Below are 11,110 nucleotides of genomic sequence, written 5' to 3'. Positions count from 1 at the left end.
GCCAAGCCGCGCCCCGCTCCCCCCCCCCCGTCCCGGTCCCGCCGTATATAAACCCGATGCGCCCCACAAGGCAGGTAGCGGCGGGGCAGGCGGCTCGCACGGCCGCTCCGCTCCCCTCCAGCCTCCGCCGAGTTTTGGGAGGAGGAGGAGGGAGGGAGGGAGGGAGGGAGGGAGGGAGGAAGGGGGGGGGCCGGGTCCTGCTTTCTCCCACCCCCCCCACCTCCCCCGAACCCCGATGCCGCCGGCGTGAGCCCGCCGGGACGATGCTGCCGCTGCTGCCGCTGCTGCTGCTGGGCGCCCCGGGGCTGAGCCTGCCCTCGGGGGGTCCCCCGGCGGACACCGAGGTGGTCACCCCCCTCCGCCTGGACCCCGACATCAACGGGCGGCCTTACTTCAGGCGGGGTCCCGCCGAGCCCCCCCGGGGAGGGCAAGCGGTGGTTTTCCAGCTCTCGGCTTTCGGGGAGGATTTCTACCTCCATCTCTCCCCCGACGCCCACTTCATCGCGCCCGCCTTCGCCGCCCACTACCTGGGGGTCGCGCCCGGCGCCGCCCGCCCCCTCCCCGGCCTCCGCCACTGCTTTTATTCGGGGGATGTCAACGCCGACCGGGAGTCTTTCGCCGCCCTCAGCCTTTGCGGGGGGCTCCGGGGGGCTTTCGGCTACCGCGGAGCCGAGTACATCATCAGCCCGCTGGCGGGGGGGGCGGCCGGCGGAGCCCACCGCCTGCAGCGCCGCAGCCCCGGCCGCCCCGTCGGGGCCGGAGCATCCCGCTGCGCCGTGGGCTCCGGGCTCACCCCCGGGGTGCTGCAGGCGCTGGACAAGTACCGGGGGCGTGGGGGGGGGAAAGGGGGTCGGGCCAAGCGCTTCGCCTCGGTCCCCCGTTACGTGGAGACCTTGGTGGTGGCCGACGAGTCGATGGTGAAGTTCCACGGGGATGACCTCCAGCACTACCTGCTCACCCTGATGGCCACGGCCGCCCGCCTCTACAAGCACCCCAGCATCCGTAACCCCATCCAGATCTCCGTGGTCAAGTTCCTCCTCATCGGGCAGGATGACAAGGGGCCCAAGGTCACCGGCAACGCCGCCCTCACCCTCCGCAACTTCTGCGCCTGGCAGAAGAAGTGGAACAAGGTCAGCGACAAGCACCCCGAGTACTGGGACACCGCCATCCTCTTCACCAAGCAGGTGGGTGCAGGGGGGATGACCCAGAGGGGCTGTCCCCAGTTTCAAGGAGCTCTGCACCGTGCTAAGGCCTCCTGCCACCTGCGCCCCACCTCCAGTGCACGCTGGAGGAGGTTGCGCTTGTGGCCGATCCCCCTTTCCCAAGGGACCCTCCACCCTCAGATGCCGGGGCGGGGGGAGCAGAGGTGTGGAGCAAGCCTGCTTGAGCCAGCCCTCGCTGTCCTCTGGGGAGGTTTTGGCCAGCAGCCCGGAGAAAGCCCTGCCAGGGGGTGAGCGAGGCCAGGAGGTGTGCAAAGGCAGGTTGTCCCCACGGGCAGAAACCTGCCGCTCCATCCCCTGCCTGCTGGCAGGAGCCTCAGCAGCCAGTGCCCAGCGGCTCTGGCGCACAGCGGCCGCCACCCCGAAATGCGGGGTCCGAGCCCAGAAGAGGAGGAGCGCGGCCCCGCTTCCCCCTCCCCGGCTGGGAACAGCTCACGGTGCCACCTGCCAAGAAAAAAAAAAACCCTTTCCCCGCTTCCTCTGACTCATGGTCCTCCTGAGAACCTGGACCTCTCTTCCGCACGCTGGCTGCTCCACGTGGACCCAGTTCAGGGCTGGAAGAAAAGCATCAGAGAGAGAGCCAGCGCTTGCAGCCCTTGGGGAGGGGGAGGCCAGAGTCCTCCCCCACCGCTGCCGTGAGCTGGCCGCATCCCTGCGGTGGGAGAGGGGCTTTGCCGAGCTGCCTTTTGCTCGCTTTTGGCTACGTGGGGTGTGGGGTGATTGCTGCGCCGGGATGAGCTCTCCATCCTCCCATCCCGATAAACTGGGTGACACCGAAGCGGTGACACTGCTCCCGGAGCCTCCCCCCAAATGCTCCTTCTCTTCCCTGCGGTTCTGTCTCAGCGTTGACATGGGTGCGGTGCCTGGCTGTGGGGTGTTACGGCCTGCACCCCCAAATTGCTAACGGGAGGGGAGAAGGACGAGCCCAGCTTGAAGGGGACCGTCATGTTTTACCAACTTGTGTTTTCTCCTTCCCCCATCCCTGCCCAGACGTCTTTGGATTAGGGACAGGTCGGGCACTCCCCTCAACAGCAGGGAGACCGTTCCCAAAACATCTTTCCAGGTCAAGCACTCGTGGGTGGGAAGGATATAGCGTCCAGCTCAGTTCAGCCGCCCCTAGCCTGGGGTCAGCGCGGGCTGATGATGGCCTGGAGCAGGAACGATGCTGTGCAGGACGTGTGAGACCTCGTCCCGCCCATTCTCCCCGTCCCCCCTGCCCTGGGCAGGGGCCGTGTCCTCCGGCCGGCTGTACATCGTGCCGGAGCACAGGCAGGGTTGAACCTCAGCCTGCTGGAGCAGCTCCTGCCTGCACGGGGCGGCTGCGAAGAGGAGGAAGCCTGCTGACACCCCTGCGGGGACAAGCCAGCTCCACCTCTGGTGGAAACCCGGTGAGGTCACCGGAGCCGCACAGGGGATGGATTCGGTCCCAGCGATTCGAAAGCTGCGGATCACGGCCGGGCTGCATTTTTTACAGGTTGCTAAACAATCCATTCCTGAAATCCCAAAGCAAGCTCGGTGCAAAGGCACACGATTGAGGAGACATCTGCCTTCCTTGAGTGCATCCATCTGTGGTCCCCTGACACCCCGGAGCTTATCTCCCTGCCAAAAAGCTGTTACATTAGCCCCCGACTTAAATTTCATCTCAAGCCCGGTTGATAGGCAGTTTCCAGTTGTGTCAATGAGTTGCTGATGAATGGGGCTGTCCCCTCCCGCTCGGCTTTGCTCCCTCCCGACGTCGGTCGTGCTGGATTGCGGATTTGCCTTTGGGGGGCTCGGTCCCTCTCGGCCGGCGGTTGCAGATCTGCCAGCAACTCCAGCCGTGTGACCTTCACCTTCCTACCTGAGCCGGTGCTTGTTGGAGGGTCCTGCAGAGCATCCAGCCTTCAGCCTCACTCCTGCCTCTTGGAAATAGCGTTGCACACCACGGCAAAGGGCTCGGTCAAGCTTCTCACCCATCCTTAACCTTGACGTCCCACCAGCAAAGGTTTGCTGAACATCTTTGGCCTGCTGTAAAACCGAAGGGACGTCGCGCCAAGGAACATCTGACTGTAGCCTGGCGTGCAGCAGATTCCGTGGGGAATTTGGAAACCCACGCTCTGTTGCTCAAGGCTCAGCTTTTCGGGGTTGCTTTGGACACACGTGGGAAGCCTCTACGGTTGGGAGAGTGCATATGACCTGGCCTCTGAGTAGGCGAATTAATGCAATTGCCACAAGGATCCTCCCCAACTGACCTGCAGAACACCTTGAGAAGTTCACAAGGGGATGAAGAAGTGCCCACAGATGAAGGTCGGGCTGTCAGAAGAGCCCTGATGGTGCATCAGGTTGTTTGCAGCCCCACGGCATGGTGCGAGGGGCACCGGGCGTCCTCCCTTTATTTGGGCTGGCAGCAGGGGGTATCGGTGACAGTGAGCACACCGTGGAAAGGCAGAGCTGGCCCTTTGCATGCCACTTTCCCACCTTAAACCTCTTGCATTTCTCTCTCCTCCCCCCTGTAGCTCCATCCTTGTGCCGCTGCTTGCATTGCCTCCCCTCCTGAGCAGGCTGGACCCCCGGCAAAGCTGGAGGAGGTGTTTTTTGGGGGGTCAGGACCCCTCATTAGAGCCCAGGGATGCTGCCCAGCCTTTCAAAGCGGGCTGCCCCTCGGAGGCTGTGGCTGGGGGGTTAGGGAAAACCCCGTTAAGAGCTGCTCGTTTGTGTATCCCCGCAGCCGGCAGGCGAGGTTCAGAGCAAGAAGTGGGTCAGTGTGTCAGTGCAGGTGTTGGGCCGGGAGCCAAAAGCTCGCCGCGCCAGCGAGGAAATGGCAACTCTTCAAAGAGCAGAGAGTGGGGAGCCGCGAGCGGCCGCCTCTTCCCCGTGATGCTGTGTGTGTGTGTGTGTCCCCCGCGCCCCGCCTTCACCCCCAAACTCCCAGCGCTGGGACTGCCACGGGGGAGAGCACGGGCAGGGGGGCTTGGGCAAGCTGCATCCCTGGGTTAGCTCAGCGTGGCGATGGCACCGGCCTTTGGTGGCATTTTGGGACAGGGGACCCTGCGCTGGGGTTTGCCAGCCCCATTTAGTCACCCTGCGCTCACCGGCGGTGGCCTTGCCGCTGGGGGTGAGGGGTTGCCACCTGCTTGTCCCTGCCAGCATCGATGCACGGTGGGATCAGGGATGCGGCAGGGTCCCGGCCGACACGGAAAACTGTTGCAGAGCAGAGAGCTGAACCTGGTTGCATGACGGGGTTTTCCACCAGCCGCGATAGCCAGCCCAGACCCAGGCGTTTCTCTGCCTCACCTCTCCAGAGATCACGGTCTTGTCTGTGCCTCCAGACTTCGTAGCCGCAGGTCTCCTGTTAAAGCCATCTCAGCCCTGGCTGGGGCTCTCTGAAGTCGTCGGGACTGTTATTTACCCAGGGTTGAACCTGCCTGCATGGGAATGCCTTCAGCTTGGAAACCTCGCTGGAAATGTTGGCAGAGCCGCTCATACGAGATTTTTGAGCAACCCAGGCGCTTTGGCTGGGCGAGCGCTGAGCATGAATCACGATTATTTATAGCATGGGAGCGCCCGGCAAGTCCCTTACGTTTTCATGTGGAAAGCTGCTCCCTACCCCCTGCACAGCCTCCCCTGCAGCTCCCAGCCCGGCTGGGATGGCACCCAGGGATGGGGACGATGCTCCAGCCCTCCCAAGCCACCGAGAGACCCCAGCAGGGGAAAGGGGCATCTGAGGACAAGGCTACTGCTAGGCTGCAGCGGCAGGGCATCTTCGAACAGGGACTTTTTATTTGCACGAGTGCCTTTGGATTCTGAAGAAGGGCAGATCCACTTACGATGGAACCCTTCCCGTCCCCTGTCCCAGCTGCATCTTACTCGGGGTCCAGCAGTCCTTGTGTTGGGGGTGGAAGGCTGGGCTGGTTTCTCCTTCAGTCTGGGCTTGGTTGCTCCTTGAGGGACGGCTGTAAACTGTCTTGGAGAGACAGGAGCTGTTCCCTTAACCTTGGGAACCTCTGGGCCTGGTCCAGGCGCTTCTTGTTCCTCGGAAGAAGTTGAGAAATGAGGTTGAGAAATGGCTCAGCTGTGAGCCCAAGGCCAGGTGCCTTCCCGTCCACCCGCCTGGGTCCGGTCCTCGAGATCGCGCTGAAGGACGGAGCCAGGCTGACTCCTCCGTGCCAAAACCGCCTCCACCCTGGCCAGAGGAGCCCTTCGGGTGGGAAAGGCTGTCACTGAAGGCACGGGAGGATGCTACGCACAAAAAGCATCCCCGGTGCCAGGGTTAAATGCAGACGCATCGTTGCAGCCTGGTCGGGGTCAGGGTGAGGTTTCCTGCCTCCGCAGCCTGGTGCGGTCCCCATCCCTTTGGGCTGCCTCCCCCCAGCAGCCTGGGATCTGCTCCCCGTGGGGTACCGGGGATGGGGTGGGGATGGGGAACTGTGATGCCCGTGCTGGCCCTGCGACTAACCCCTTGCCTCCGTGCCTCGCAGGACCTGTGCGGTGCCACCACCTGCGACACACTGGGGATGGCGGACGTGGGCACCATGTGTGACCCCAAGCGCAGCTGCTCCGTCATCGAGGACGACGGGCTGCCCTCGGCTTTCACCACCGCCCACGAGCTGGGTAAGGCTCCCTGCTCTCCCCGTCCTCTCGGGAGGAATGCCAGGAACCGGTGAGGTTCAAAATAACCCTGGCTTCAACCTCCGGAAGATCAGACAATAACCGGCATCTGGTGACAGGGAAACTCCACCTCGGGAGATGAGACCCCCCCGAGCCGGGTGGGAAAGAGCTGCTGAGAAAGCGAAAGGCTTTGCTGTTGTGGTTGCTACCTCGGCTGGGTTTCCAGGATTCAGGAGTCCTGAAATAACAGGCAGAGGGCACACCTACCTCCGGAGACACTTGCGGTGTTCGGTGGGAGGAGGAGGAGGAGGATGGAGGGGGGGCGAGCGCTGAAGTCTCCTTCTGTTTGCAATTTCCCTTGTCCTTCCTTTCCCGTGTGCTTTCCACATGCATGAAACAGCCGGGACAGAGTGCCGGAAAGCTCGCTGGCTCAGGGACGCTGCCAGCAGGGTGGCTCACGTGTGCCGGTCCTGCAAGCTCCCAGTGCCTGCGTGCGGTCTGAGCCAGGGCGTGCATGAGCATCGTCCTTCCCCAGGTGTCTCCTGGGCTGTCCACAGCCATTGCAATCCTTGCAAGGGTCTGCCCCACTCCGTGCCTCAGTTTCCCCCATTGCAAGAAGCTGTGGGGGCCCTACTCCGCGTGCCAAGTGGGGTTATTCATGCTGCCCCCCGCCTTTATTCCCCCCCCAGGCCACGTCTTCAACATGCCCCACGACAACGTGAAGGCCTGCGAGGAGGTCTTCGGCCGGCTGAAGACCAACCACATGATGTCCCCCACCCTCATCCAGATTGACCGTGCCAACCCCTGGTCAGCCTGCAGCGCTGCCATCATCACCGACTTCCTCGACAGTGGTCACGGTGAGCCCTCCTGCGCCCCTCACCCTCTTACCCGTGTCCCTGCCCTGCGGGAGCAGGATACGTCCCTGGGGCTGGTTACTGGGAGAGGCTGATGGGCTGTAGAGTTAACTCTTCTCGCCTCTCTGCAAACAAAGTGAGAAGGAAATGGGGGGTTTGGCAGCGCTTCTGCATCGGCCGGGCTTCCTCAGTGCCGGGGTGTCCCCAGCAGTGAGGGGACAGCCTCTGCCCTGAGGCTGCCGACATGGCTCTACCCAGCGTCACCGAGAGAGGGAGTCACTTGGGTCTGGGATGCAGCTGACCTCGAGGGCATCCCTGGGGTAGCACCCGCTCCCGCTGGCGGCGTGCGGCTGGGATAGCTTTGGCCAAATTACCGGCAGCCATCCCTCACCTCCCCACAGCAATGCTCTCCCTCCCCACACTGGTCCGTACAACCCCCCGAGGACCCGGTAGACCCCCCCCCCCATCCCCGCTCCCACAGGAGACTGCTTGCTGGACCAGCCTACCAAACCCATCCCGCTGCCCGAAGACCTGCCGGGGACGAGCTACAGCCTGAACCAGCAGTGCGAGCTGGCCTTCGGCGTGGGCTCCAAGCCGTGCCCATACATGCAGTACTGCGCCAAGCTCTGGTGCACGGGGAAGGCGCGCGGGCAGATCGTCTGCCAGACCCGTCACTTCCCCTGGGCGGACGGCACCGGCTGCAGCGAGGGGCGCTTCTGCTTGAAGGGCGCCTGCGTTGAGAGGCATAACATCAGTAAGTACAGGGTGAGTACCTGCGCAGTGAGCCCAAAAACATCCCGCGGGGTTGCCCCGAGTTTTTGCATGGGTGCTGGCTGAGCAGTCCCCTGCCTCCTGGTGCTGGAGACCCGGCGGGGGACACTGATGTGAAAAGAGTTGGAGGTCCCTTGGGTATTGCATATTTCTCAAGGAGGGATGCTGCTGCTCCGCTCCATCCAGCCCCGGGCAGGTTTGGGGGCAGCCGGCAGAGGTTTTGCTTGCGAAGGGATGGCTCCGAGTCCAGAGAGCCCCCCACTCGGGATGGAGCCGGTGGCGAAGGGGATGCAGCACCTCACCCTGCCACGTCCCCGCAGGTGGACGGCGGCTGGGCGAAGTGGGCGCCCTACGGGCAGTGCTCGCGGACGTGCGGCGGCGGGGTGCAGCTGGCCAAGCGGGAGTGCACCGACCCAGTGCCTGCCAACGGGGGCTCCTACTGCGAGGGCGTCCGTGTCAAGTACCGCTCCTGCAACCTGGACCCCTGCTCTGCTGCAGGTAAGGGACTGGAGCTCAACTTGCTCGTGGTTGTGTGCATGACCTGTAACAACCCCGTAAAACCGGCGCCGGAGGTCCAGGCTGGTCCCCGATCCCATGCACTTCCCCATTTTTTCCAGTGCCGGGGAAGAGCTTCCGCGAGGAGCAGTGTGAGGCTTTCAACGGCTACAGCCACAGCACAAACCGCCTCACCGCCTCCGTCTCCTGGGTCCCCAAATACTCCGGCATCTCGCCCCGGGATAAATGCAAGCTCATCTGCCGGGCTAACGGCACCGGCTACTTCTACGTGCTGGCACCCAAGGTTGGTGAGGGACCCCCGGGGTCAGGATCTGGGCTGTAGGGTGACCCCAGGGTGCCTAGAAATGAATGCATCTTCCTTGTCTGGTGGGCAGCTGGTGTTAGATGAGGTTGCAGAGGACGGGAATCCACCAGGCTGGTATGAATCAGCACATACGTGTCCGCTTATTTATTTCAGGGCTGGAGTTGGTCTGTGGAGGGTCTTCCTCTGGGTTTGTAAAGGTGCCTCTGGGATATGCCCATAGCCCTGAAATAGAGGATGATAATTAGGATGCTGGGGAAGCAATGCACGTGCCGGACAGGGCGGGCGGCCAGACACAGGACTGAGCGGGGTGGTGTTAGCTGTCTCCCCAGCGCAGCCTGTTCCCTTTCCCACTGATGCAACAGAAAGGGCAGAAAATGATGTAGATGCAGCAGAAAAGGGATCTAGTCCCATCCGGCTCTTCTCAGAGACCCTAAAAAGCCTGACTGCAAAGCAGAGCGTGAGCAAAGGGCGACATGGTGCCTGCTAGCATCTCCTCAGGACCTGTTGGATGGATTTGGGTAGCCCCGGGTTGGATGGCCGCAGTCAGGGGTGTTTGTGGGGTGGCACAGGGAAATGCAGCGGCTTGTTTTGCTCACCCTCGTGCAGGTTGTGGACGGCACCCCTTGCTCCCCAGACTCCACCTCGGTCTGCGTCCAGGGCAAATGCATCAAAGCGGGCTGCGACGGGAAGCTGGGCTCCAAGAAGAAGTTCGACAAATGCAGTGTCTGCGGAGGAGACAACAAGAGCTGCAAGAAGGTCTCGGGCTTGTTCACCAAACCCATGTGAGTGTTAGGGGACCGCGCATGCTTCCCCCTCCCCGAGCTCTGCTTTTTGGGGCGGATGCAGGAAGGTGGTGGAGATGGTGACGGGGGCTAAGTCCGTCCCGAGCAAATGCTCCTGGTGCTAGTGCACATCACTGCATGGAGACCTGGGCTAGCTCTGAAGGAGGAGCAGGGCACATTTAACGTGCTAACGGCTCCTGCTGATGGAGTGAGTTATCTCCAGTGCATCTGTACTGTTGAGCCAGAGGAGCTGAAGCATCTTCCCATATCTGGGGGACCTCAGCCTAGATGAAACTCAGCGTAGGGAAGAGATTCAAAGTGATCTTCACGGGGAAGGAGGAGATAACCGTAGGGGTGGGAAGGTCTCAGGGCTGTAGCTGCAGAGCTTCGGGCTGAGGTCACGTCGTAGCGGGATGTCTCCTGCCTGACAGCCTGCCCTGCCTGCTCTTCTCTTCCAGGCACGGCTACAACTTCGTGGTGGTTATCCCCGCGGGCGCCTCCAACATCGACATCAGGCAGCGGGGCTACAAAGGGCTGATCGGCGACGACAACTATTTGGCACTGAAGAACGGGCAGGGCAAGTACCTGCTGAACGGCCACTTCATCGTCTCGGCCGTGGAGAGGGACTTGATGGTGAAGGGCAGCGTCCTGCGGTACAGCGGCACCGGCACTGCCGTCGAGAGCCTCCAAGCCTTCAAGCCCATCCAGGAACCCCTGACTTTGGAGGTGCTCTCCGTGGGGAAGATGACCCCTCCTCGGGTACGCTACTCCTTCTACCTCCCCAAGGAGAGCAAGGAGGACAAGTCCTCCTACAAGAAGGAGGGCAAGACCCCACCGGACCTCAACAACAGTGTCCTCAGCCTGTCCAACCGCTTGGACGGTGGGAGACCGAGCTACAAGCGTCCCTCCTACAAGTGGGCGGTGGGCGGCTGGGAGGCTTGCTCCGTCACCTGCGGTGATGGGTTGCAGAAGCGTTCGGTGGCTTGTCGTGACTCCTACGGCCAACCAGCCGCCGAGTGCGACGCGGCACAGCGGCCGGCCGATGTCCGGCTGTGCGGAGAGCCCTGCCCGGCGTGGGAAGCTGGACCTTGGTCACCCTGCTCCAAGAGCTGCGGTCGGGGTTTCAAGAGACGGGCGCTGAAGTGCTTGGTCCCAACCGGGCGCCTGCTGCCCCGGGAGAGTTGCAATTTTCGGAGGAAGCCGCAGGAGCTGGATTTTTGCACCTTGAGGCCGTGCTGAGCAGGTCAAGGGGTGTCTGCGAGGAAGGGCATGGTGTTCCTCTGGCTGGATGCGGCCGAGCGGCAGCCAGGGCTTGGGAGCGGGGGAGATGTCCATAGCACATATCAACCAGGGGGGGGGGAAAAAAAGAAAAAAATGGGGGGGAAAAAGGGACCTGGGCGTGGGGACAGAGCACGCACACCCCACATGCCCAGGAGAGAGGGATTTTACCGACCAGGTCGCTTGGAGACAGAGCAGGAATGAACATCTACCTCGAAGCCGCCGAACGACGCGGAAACCCACCGGCGGAGGCTGGGAGCCGGGGGACGGACGGACGGAAACGAGGGGGATCGCTGCCCGGGATGGATCCGAGGACAGGCAGGGGGATGCCCCTAAATTGCACAGTCGAAGCGTCCCCCGTCTTCCCAGGGCCAAGCCTACCTCCCCCCTCCCCGGACTCCCCAACACTTGTGCTAAACGGGACCAAAAGGATTTACCAATGCAACGATGGCAAACCATACTGTCCAACCACCGGGGTGACGAGGTGCTGGGGCTCGTAGGGACTGACGCCTCCAGGGCTTGCTGGCGATGACTTTGCAGCCCGGGCAGTCCGGAGAGCCCCAGCAGCATCCCCGGGCCAGGCTGGAAGGTGGTGGCTTTATTTTCATTTTTCTCCTCATGTTTATGACCTGACCAGTGTAGATTTTATGGTGCTTAACTCTGTATTTTTTTTTAACCTCCTTCCTTCCCCCCCCCGATGGATGTAAACCTTGCGTAGCAGGGACGGCGTTATTCCCAGTGGGCTCTCTCACCTGGCTGAGGTTTTCCTATGGTGCTTTGGGATGGGGCTGTGCCGGC

General features: G+C 62.5%; 1 protein-coding gene across 1 annotated transcript; it reads left to right on the top strand.

Moving 5' to 3' along the window:
• The first annotated feature begins 263 nt into the window (after positions 1-263).
• On the top strand, positions 264-10,369 carry ADAMTS15 (ADAM metallopeptidase with thrombospondin type 1 motif 15). The gene is made up of 8 exons (XM_076358544.1): positions 264-1,184; positions 5,678-5,810; positions 6,497-6,664; positions 7,143-7,426; positions 7,753-7,930; positions 8,050-8,231; positions 8,859-9,034; positions 9,493-10,369. The coding sequence occupies exons 1-8, from the start codon at positions 264-266 to the stop codon at positions 10,271-10,273; spliced, it is 2,823 nt and encodes a 940-aa protein (XP_076214659.1). The 3' UTR covers positions 10,274-10,369.
• The last annotated feature ends 741 nt before the right edge of the window (positions 10,370-11,110 follow it).

This window comes from Aptenodytes patagonicus, chromosome 23 (genome assembly GCF_965638725.1).
Source record: "Aptenodytes patagonicus chromosome 23, bAptPat1.pri.cur, whole genome shotgun sequence".
Classification (NCBI taxonomy): domain Eukaryota; kingdom Metazoa; phylum Chordata; class Aves; order Sphenisciformes; family Spheniscidae; genus Aptenodytes; species Aptenodytes patagonicus.
Note: the sequence above shows the minus strand (reverse complement) of the source record. Positions and strands in the feature narration are given on the sequence as shown.

Coding starts and splice junctions, on each gene's coding strand:
- ADAMTS15 (XM_076358544.1), top strand. CDS start 264: ATGCTGCCGCTGCTGCCGCTGCTGCTGCTGGGCGCCCCGGGGCTGAGC. Junction 5,811..6,496: donor CACCACCGCCCACGAGCTGG/GTAAGGCTCCCT, acceptor TTCCCCCCCCAG/GCCACGTCTTCAACATGCCC. Junction 8,232..8,858: donor TCTACGTGCTGGCACCCAAG/GTTGGTGAGGGA, acceptor ACCCTCGTGCAG/GTTGTGGACGGCACCCCTTG.